This window comes from Panthera leo, chromosome A1 (genome assembly GCF_018350215.1).
Source record: "Panthera leo isolate Ple1 chromosome A1, P.leo_Ple1_pat1.1, whole genome shotgun sequence".
NCBI classification, from domain to species: Eukaryota; Metazoa; Chordata; class Mammalia; order Carnivora; family Felidae; genus Panthera; species Panthera leo.
The window spans coordinates 176,790,027-176,799,242 of NC_056679.1; the positions used below are offsets into that span (position 1 = coordinate 176,790,027).

Below are 9,216 nucleotides of genomic sequence, written 5' to 3' on the forward strand. Positions count from 1 at the left end.
GTAGTGGGTGCTTTAGAAGTGAACGTTTGGCTGATTGCAGGACATAAGCAGTGGATGGATGACTGTTGAGCCAGTGCACAAGTGTGGTTGCCCTGAGGGTCTTTCATCACTCTCTAAGAGATCTGCAAAGCACCTGCTGGTTCCCTCCCACTCTGACACTTCCTGCCTCTCTCTCTCTTTCCCCTCATGCCCTGGGGCAGCTGCCCAGGCAGCTCAGCAGAAGGTGGCTCCCCAAAGGTGCTGCGTCCTGGGCCTCTCCACCACCGATTCTACCCAGGCATCTCCAGAAAGTCATCCTCAACCAAATGTCTTTCAGCCCATTGAGGGAGGGCTATCTGCAGAGAGCTAAAGTCTCTCCAGCTAATTTTATAAAATGCAAATCCCAATCTAGGTAGACAGACTAAGGGGAAAGCAGAAACACCCACAAAGTTCTAAGAAGACTTCATAGCTGTTCCTCTTGCCTTTTTTTTTTTTTTTTTTTTTTTTTTTTGGCCTTTCTGGCCTTTCCAACTTCATATCTACAGAGAACTCAAGGCATCTTGATTTGTGCTAAAAGATCATTCTATGCCCAGTTCCCCATTTTGCTGCTGTAAAACATATACATCCGATTCGACATGAAACATGTGCCTTCTTCCGAGCATCTTTTCACACCCCAGGCCGTGTCTCCGACCAAAGCCTGTTTCCACAGCTTTTCTGCGAACCCCACTGGTCAAGCTGGCCCTTCTCCAGCTCTCTTACTCTCTCTGCCAGGACTGACCTTGCTTTAACCCAGCTCCTAGCACTCCACCTGCCTTCTCATAGAAGGCACTCGGCCTGGGTGGCTCAGTCGGTTAAACGTCTGACTTCAGCTCAGGTCATGATCTCCAGGTTGATGAGTTCGAGCCCCGCATCAGGCTCTGTGCTGACCATGTAGAGCCTGCTTAGAATTTTCTCTCTCTCCCTCTTTTTCTCTACTTCTCCCCACCTTGTGCTCTCTCTCTCACTCTCTCTCAAAATAAATAAGTAAACAAACAAACAAAAGGCACTGAAGGCCATTTTTTGAACTGAACTTGGCATCTCAAAATCAAACTCATTCTTTAAATCCTCTAGGAAGCCTCCCCTGATTCACATTGGTTTCCCTTCCCTACCCTGTATGGCTTATCTGGGCCCTATGTCTCAGTCTTCAGCTGAGAGCAAGCCCCTCACTTCTGTACATGCTTTCTTGACATGATGAGAAATGAGTGTTGTTTTCTTCTTCTTCAGTGACTGGGTTTTGTAATCCAAGTTGAAAGTTCCCTTCCCTTGGCACTTTGCATAGATCACTCTGTTCCCTTCTCACATCTAGTGCTGCTGGTCACGAGCTACTACCTCCCTAATTCTTATTCTCTCGTTCATAATCTGTCATTTCTCTGATTCTCGCAGGAGCTCATTATCTTTAAAATGCTTGGATTTCACGAAAGTGCGTCTAGGTGTGACTTTCTTTATTTTTACCTGCTTAGCATTGTGGTGGCCTTTTTGATCTAGGCCTCGAGATCTTCCTAGAGAGTTCCCCACTTTTACTTTTTTAAACAGTGCCTCCATTCACCGTCTTTATTCTTTCCTCCTGGAACAGTTATTAAACAGCTTTGTGACCTTCTGCCCCTGTTCTCCACGTCTCCTGACTTTTTCTTCACGTTTCTATCTTTGTCCCTTGGTGCTGCCTTCTTGGAGCATTGAGCCTCATCTTTTTTTTTTTTTTTTTTTTAACGTTTATTTATTTTTTAGAGACAGAGAGAGACAGAGTGCAAGCGGGGGGTGGGGCAGAGAGAGAAGGAGACATAGAATCTGAAGCAGGCTCCAAGCTCTGAGCTGTCAGCACAGAGCCCGATGTGGGGCTTGAACTCATCAACCGTGAGATCATGACCTGAGCCAAAGTCAGTTGCCCAACCAACTGAGCCACCCAGGTGCACCAGCATTGTGCCTCATCTTCTGGTTCATTCATTTGCTGTTTAACAGTTCAGTCTGTTGCTGATTTTATTTCCACAATTATTTTCATTTCTGAGAGTGCAGTAATGATTCTTTTTCCCAGGCGCCTGTTCTTGTTTCAGCAGAGCCTGTTCTTTCGCAAATTTGGTGCCCTTCCATCACACTCTGAGAATATTAAATATGTTGAATTTAAGGTCCTACTGTTATAGTCCATTATCTCTTTTCTCAGCCATATATCCTTTGCAGTGCTGTTGGTTTATTTCCGTTCTTCTCATGGTGTTAGTACTTGCCTTGGGCTGTGCAAGAAGAGGCAGCAGTCAGACAGTCCAGCAGGGGCTTGTACACAAAGTGCTGGTCAGCTCCCACCAGTTCCAGCGCTAGGTTGGGGACTTCCAAGCCAGCCACTGAATAGTGTGGGGTCTCTCTGACCCAAGCTCTCACATTCCCTGTTTCCACTTATGAGCAATCACCTTCTTTACTCTGCCTGCCCTAAAAGAATGGCAAGAAGGGGTGTGAGGAATCAACCAGCCTGGCTGCTTCTGCTCTGGTATCTCAGTTAATCCCCTGTTGCTTGCTCCTGGGCACCCTGTTCCCAGGCTCCGCCACCTTGAAGTCTGGCAGACCTCAGCCCTGCTCCACCTTTGGTGGCAGGTACCCCTGCAGCAGCCCTGGGCCACAGCCTCCCTCTGCTGCCTCTGTCCATCTGTGAGTCCTCACAATTCCTGGTCCGCTAACTTCTCCCCTTCCTCCTTCTGAGCTTGGCTTTGTATTTATTTATTTCCCTGGCTTTTTCGCATCGAGGGGAAGCTGCTATTCACCCTCCTCTCGAAACCAGAAATCCAACTTGCATAGTATAAAGGTTTGGTTTTCTTTTCCTTGGAGTGCTGAAAAATATGATAAAACCACCTTCTCCTTCAAGACAATAAGTTTCCAGCGTTTTGTACACACACACACACACACACACACACACACACACACACCGTTGTTCAAGCATGTCGGCAAACAATATTTGCTGACAGGCACCACCGCTACCTGGCTCAGAATGTTCTGAAATCAGCCAAGCGCAGCTCAGGATGTTGTGGACCATGCGCCAAAGCTGAGGCCTGACTCTGTGTGCAGCCGGGAGCTCATGGATCCCTGGAGTTTCCTGGGGGTGTTGGGGTGCCTCCCGCCAGTCTCCACCCCCCACTTCAACTAGAACCAGTCCCCTTTTTTATTTCTGGCCTTTATCCTGTCTCTCTTTGCTGAAGCTGATCCATTTTAAAAGCTCACATACCCGACATTCTTTTCCAGAAAACACAGACATAACCCAACCTTGAAACTTAACTGCTCGTTGTTCCATGATGTCAGCATACGGCTCTGCCAGTGGTGGCCTGGGGGCCTCCGGTGGGAAGCCACTAAAGCTTTTGGCTTACCCAAGTATTCTCATGAGCAGTTCTGTATCCTCTACTTTCTTCCCCACTTTGCTTCCTGGCTCATTTCAATCTCCTCTTAGCCTTCAGATTTCGTTAATGGAGCCACAGTGTTCCAACACGATGCCCAGGATCACCTTACTTGCCTGCCTGGTCTGTGTATGTTCAAAACATGTGCGGCTGCTGCTGCTGCTGCTGCTGCTGCTGCTGATGATGATGATAGAGGCACCTCTCTGTGCCGGGGACCTTACGCCCTTGATAACAGTCTTCACAGAAGTCCCAACGGGTTGATATCTTCAGCCTATTCTACAGATACACCTGAGACAAAGAGAGGTTAGGTCCACTGCCCAAGGTTGTATTGCTAGTAAGCGGAGCTGGGATTTGAACCCAGGCGTCTCTGGCGTTAAAGCCCAGGCTTTTTTCCTTCCCCTTCATTCTTGTGATTTGGCATTGGCTTTTATTCATGATAGCTCTCGGCCTCCCTCTGGTAAATGAAAACTCCCGTAAGTTGTGATCAAGAACACACATGTTGAGTGCTTCTGCCGTAGGACTTTGCATAGAGCGTAAGCTTAGCAAATCCTCATTGATGTATTTCACCGCGATTATCGTCCTGTTTTCATTTTCTCATGTACACACTTGGAGTGGTTGAACTCGTGGGTGTGCTGACAGTGACTTGTATGCCCAGAGTCACCTTTAATTATTACCAGAGCCACTGGGTGTCAGGGAGATGCTGGTCACCCTCACGCAAAGGGCTTGCCTGTATCAATACCCTTTCTGGGAGACCAGCGGGGCTTGTTAAATATACACTTGTCACACGCATCCTGCCTTGTCAGTGATCTCCACTGTAATTTAATAATAGGAAACATTTACCTTTCGGCATTGACCGAGGGCCACTGTGTGCATTCGCTTATGCAGTGCTCCTGAAAATCCTGTAAGGGGTGTTCTTGTTCTCACCACCGTCCTCCATCTCACGCTGTGGAATCTCAAGCATGCGGCTTGTGCAGGGCCACGCAGGCGATAAAAGGTGGAGCCAGAACTGGAACCCACACCGAGGGCCTCAGAGCCCAGCCTCTGCCTCCTGCGCTAGGCTGGGCGGAGGAGTGCAGCGGCAGGACTGCACCCGTGGCCCTCTCTGCCCCCAGCACTTTCTCACCTCGAATACAGCTCCTCCCCAGGCAGGTCCCCTTTCCTGGCAGCCATGGTCGTGTAGTGGTAAAGGCTCCAGCTCTGGAACCCACACACCTGCCTTTGGCTCCCGCCTCCTCCATTAACTTTCCACAAGACCCTCTGCAAGTCCCTCAGTTGTCCCGAGGCTCAGTTCTGCATCTGTAAAATGGGATGATAATCCCCATCTCACACAGCGGTTGCAAGCATTAATCGGGTCTCCTGTGGAGGGGGCCTGCCAGGGAACTGCAGAGTATTGGTTTGCTCAGTCTGCTGCCACAAAATGTCACAGGCTGGGTGGTTTAAACAACAGAGGTTTATTTCCTCACAGTTTTGGAGGCTGAAAGTCCAAGATCAAAGGGTTAGCAGATTTGGTCTCTCGCTAGGCCTCTCGCCTTGGCTCAGAGACCGCTGTTTTCTTAACTGTGTTCACACGTGGTCGTCCCTCAGTCTGTGTGTTCTCTGTGTCCTAATCTCCTCTTATAAGCACACCACTCATGTTAGATCAAGGCCCACCCATATGACCTCATTTTAACTTAATTACCTCTTAGAAGGTTCTCCCTCCACATGCAGTCACATTCTAAGACATGGGAGCTGGGGCTTCAACCTATGAATTTGGAGAGAGCACACTTCAGCCTATAACATGCAACATACACACCTTCTAGTCAATTCAGCCATATGATACTGAACAAAAAGGAGACAGGAAACATAAGATCTTAAATACCATGGGTGATTCCACCCATGGGTGTCTGACCCAGAGGGAGAAGGAGAGGAGATAAAAGTTTCTTTTACCTTCATCAGCAGAGGTTCCCCTCTGTCTAAAGATGAGCTGAGTGTGGAATTGGAGCAGACACTGCCGGTCCTGCAGCCCGACCCTCCTGCAGCCGCACACAGGTCCCTGAATATGACAGCCTCCCATCTCCTACACCCCCATTAGGGCAGCACCCAGAGAGGCCAGGGGATTAATACCCCAGGGGGGTGAGGGGGGCAGGGACTAGGAATCAGGAGATAAATGTCCCCACCCCCCAAGTTGGGATGAGTTCTGCATGATCTCAAAGGGTCCTGGCAGATTAAGCCCCCGTGGCCCGAAACAATAACATACTCCTAATTGGCTGTCTTTTCCCACTTTCTCACTTGCACTTCCTGAAATCACCTCTCAGATTAATTACTTATACCCAAGTCCATGTCTCCAGGACTGCTTTGGGGGATATCCAAGATTAGACCAGAACCTACCCCCATGTAAGATGTTTCTGACCCACAGTAAGGTCTCCATAGATGGTCCACTACAGCCGTTGTCTGGGGATCTGCTGAGTGAAAAGTGCTTGCTTCCAGAATCCAGTCACATGTGGGTTCTCCCAGACTGTTCTGGTCCACTGGCCCTCAGACCATCCCTACTAAGTGCTCTCCTGTGTCCTCCCCTCCAGGTGATCGAGAAGAACTTGAGTGGCTGGTGGTACATTCAGATCGAAGATAAGGAAGGGTGGGCCCCAGCCACCTTCATTGACAAGTATAAGAAGACAAGCAATGCCTCAAGACCCAACTTCCTGGCTCCCTTGCCCAACGAGGTGACCCAGCTCCGTCTGGGGGATGCAGCAGCAGCGGAGAACAACACGGGCAGTGAAGCCGTCGGCCCCTCCCGGCCCCTGCCCGACGCGCCACATGGTACCGCGGACTCCGGGATGCCGTGGTCCAAAGACTGGAAGGGCGGCAAGGAGGTCCTGAGGAAGGCGTCTTCCGACATGTCCTCGTGCGCAGGCTACGAAGAGATCTCAAGCCCCGACCTGGAAGAGAAGCCCAGCCTCCCTCCCCGGAAAGAATCCATCGTCAAGTCGGAAGGGGAGCTGCAGGAGAGGGGGCGGCAGAGGATGGAACAGCTCCGGGGCTCCTCACCCAAGCCTCCGGGCATGATTTTGCCCATGATTCCAGCCAAGCACACCCCCCCGTCCCGAGACAGCAGGAGACCAGAGCCCAAACCTGACAAAAGCAAGTTGTTCCAGCTGAAAAACGAGATGGGGCTGGAGTGTGGCCACAAGGTCTTGGCCAAGGAAGTGAAGAAGCCCAACCTCCGACCCATCTCCAGACCCAAAGCTGAGCCACCAGAGGAGAAGCCGGAAGTTGTTCCCCAGAATCCCTTCTTGAAGTCCAAACCTCAGGTTAGGCCCAAACCAACTCCTTCCCCCAGGACAGAGCCACCTCAGGGCGAAGACCAAGTAGACATCTGCAACCTCAGGAGCAAGCTGAGGCCTGCCAAGTCCCAAGAGAAACCCCTACTAGACGGAGAGAGCGGCCACCAGGCTGCTGGGGGCCAAGATGCAGCCTTCAGCCGGGGCTTCCTCCCAGGCGACGGGCCTGGCCGCACCCAGGACAGGACGGCCAAACAGGATGGGCTCAGCCCAAAGGAGATGTCCTGCAGAGCCCCTCCGAGGCCAGCCAAGACCGCAGATCCTGTGCCTAAGAGTGTGCCCGCCCCGCTGCAGGAGGCTTCCCCGCAGAGACCCGTGGTCCTGCCCCGCAGACCACCGCCCCCCAAGAAAACCACCTCATCCTCCAGGCCCCTCCCAGAGGTCAGAGGACCACAACGGGAAGCCAACGAAGGCAAGACACCTCCTGCCCCAGGCCGGGCCCTGCTGGTCCCTCCTAAAGCCAAACCTTTCCTTTCCAATTCCTCAGGTGGCCAAGACGACATGAGAGGCAAAGGTGGTCCGGGACCACGGATGGCGGGCAAGATCGGAGAAAACAGGGAGAAAGCCGCAACCCCCTTCCCCAATGCAGATGGCCCGAAGGACTCTTTATATGTGGCTGTGGCCAACTTTGAAGGAGACGAAGATACCAGCAGCTTCCAGGAGGGGACGGTGTTCGAGGTCCGGGAAAAGAACAGCAGTGGCTGGTGGTTCTGCCAGGTCCTGAGCGGGGCCCCTTCCTGGGAAGGGTGGATTCCTTCCAACTATCTCAGAAAGAAGCCGTAGCCACCTCCTTCCCTGTGTGGCGGTCCCGTGCATCCCTGCTGGCTTTACCCACATATTTAATATGCCTCTTAATTTATCAACCTTCATGCAGCTTCAAAGGAAGGAAGGCTCTGGAGTACTGTGGTTTCTTCCCTCCCATCACAGCATTCCCTGGAGGCTCAGAGGGTCAGAGGCCACACCCCCTGCTTCCTCTCCAAGCCAGCATCCCTGCCTTAAGGCCGGTGGCATTGCCACCCTGTGTAGGCCACCTAGCAGCGGGACCGTGACTCTCCGACGCCTCCAAGACCAGAACCCATGATCTGGAAACTGCAGAAAGGGTCTCTCATTGCTGGCACCCCACCCAGTCCGTGATGGCTGGCCCCCAACTTCTCCGTGTTTCTAAAATCCCAGTGACTTTATTTACTCAGTTTCCAAAATGCCTGGTACCAGAAAGAACTCCATCCCCTGGAAGTTGGCTCCATTGCCAATCCCAAGGAGATGTCCTCCTCGAGGCTGGGGGCCCGGGAGCCTCTCAGGTTTGACCAGATGCAGCTGTCCCAGGAGTGGACCTGAAGGTCTGCTGAGCCATTCTGCCTCCCATCTTCTGTCTTGGGACCCTGACTGATCCTGAGGGCATGGTCCCAGCCCCAGCACGCTTCACTTTCCCACAGCAGGGCTTTTTAAATAGGAATCCCCACCCCACCATGGGGCATTTCACTTTGTCTCCATAGAGCCAGAATCTCAAAGTCGGTTTGAAAGGAGCTAATCCCAATCCATGCCCCTTGTGAGTAGCTAGTAGGTGCCAGATTCTGTACTTGGCACTTTACATTCATGTTTCAATCCTCACATCAACCCTCTCTTGTAGTATACCTGTTTTACGGACGAAGAACCTCAGACTCAGTGTGCCCAGGGGCACACGAGCTGGGCAGAAGAAGAACGAGAACTTGAATCGAGCTAGTGTGACTTCGATGCCGGTGCCCTTCCCCCAGTAAGAGGCTAACCAGGCAGGGGAAAGGAAGAAGCTGACAGTGTCAGGAGCAGGTGGCCAAGGGCTTCCTCGTGGTGTGGGCACCAGTAGCTGCTCCCACACCCACCACGCCTCCAACCCATCACAGCTTGCACCGAAGGCTGCCCTACACTGTGGACAGCTACTTCTCGGCAACGTGGGGATGCCCAGGGCTCTGGCGGCTGCCACAGGGCCCTGTTTCCTCCTCCTGTGCTGCTGCCTGCTCTGGGGGATAAAGCTCGTGGAGCCAAGGGAGCTCAGATGGTCTCACGTGCCAGCCTTGAGGGGCCCTGGTGGCTCAGGGGCCAGCAGCTGCATCTCCACAGGCAGATGCCTCCCGGCCCTCTCTGCTGCTGCTTTCTGCTCCTCTCTGGCATTCACAGAGCAATTTTTCTTTCTTTCTTTTTTTCTTTCTTTCTTTCTTTCTTTTCTTTTCTTTTCTTTTCTTTTTTTTTTTTTTGCATGCATTCTCCCTCTCTGTCATCTCACTTCCACCCATTTGGACAGATATGCTTCACGGAGGCACAGCTGCATTGCAGAATCAGAATCGGGCCCCGAGGTTTCTGGCTCCAAGCCCAGAGTGCTTGCCTGTGGACCAGGCTGCCTGCGGGGTGAGAGGGCAGAACCCCTCTTCGCCCCACCCTACCCTGCAGAAGAGGATCCAGCTGCAATCTCCAATTCAGTGATCGTCTGCTGTGATGCTTTGTGGACCACAGGGCCAGCTTTCCCAGGGACGCCCACTGGC

The 9,216-nt window shown here is 52.1% G+C and overlaps 1 protein-coding gene across 2 annotated transcripts in view; it reads left to right on the forward strand.

Moving 5' to 3' along the window:
- SH3PXD2B (SH3 and PX domains 2B) overlaps positions 1-8,898 on the forward strand; it is a 101,328-nt gene extending 92,430 nt beyond the window's left edge. For both annotated transcript variants that reach the window (XM_042946664.1, XM_042946674.1), the window contains exon 13: positions 5,945-8,898. In XM_042946664.1, the coding sequence (XP_042802598.1) occupies positions 5,945-7,486 (1,542 nt within the window). In that variant the 3' untranslated portion in view covers positions 7,487-8,898. The remainder of the gene's footprint in view (positions 1-5,944) is intronic.
- Positions 8,899-9,216: the final 318 nt, after the last annotated feature.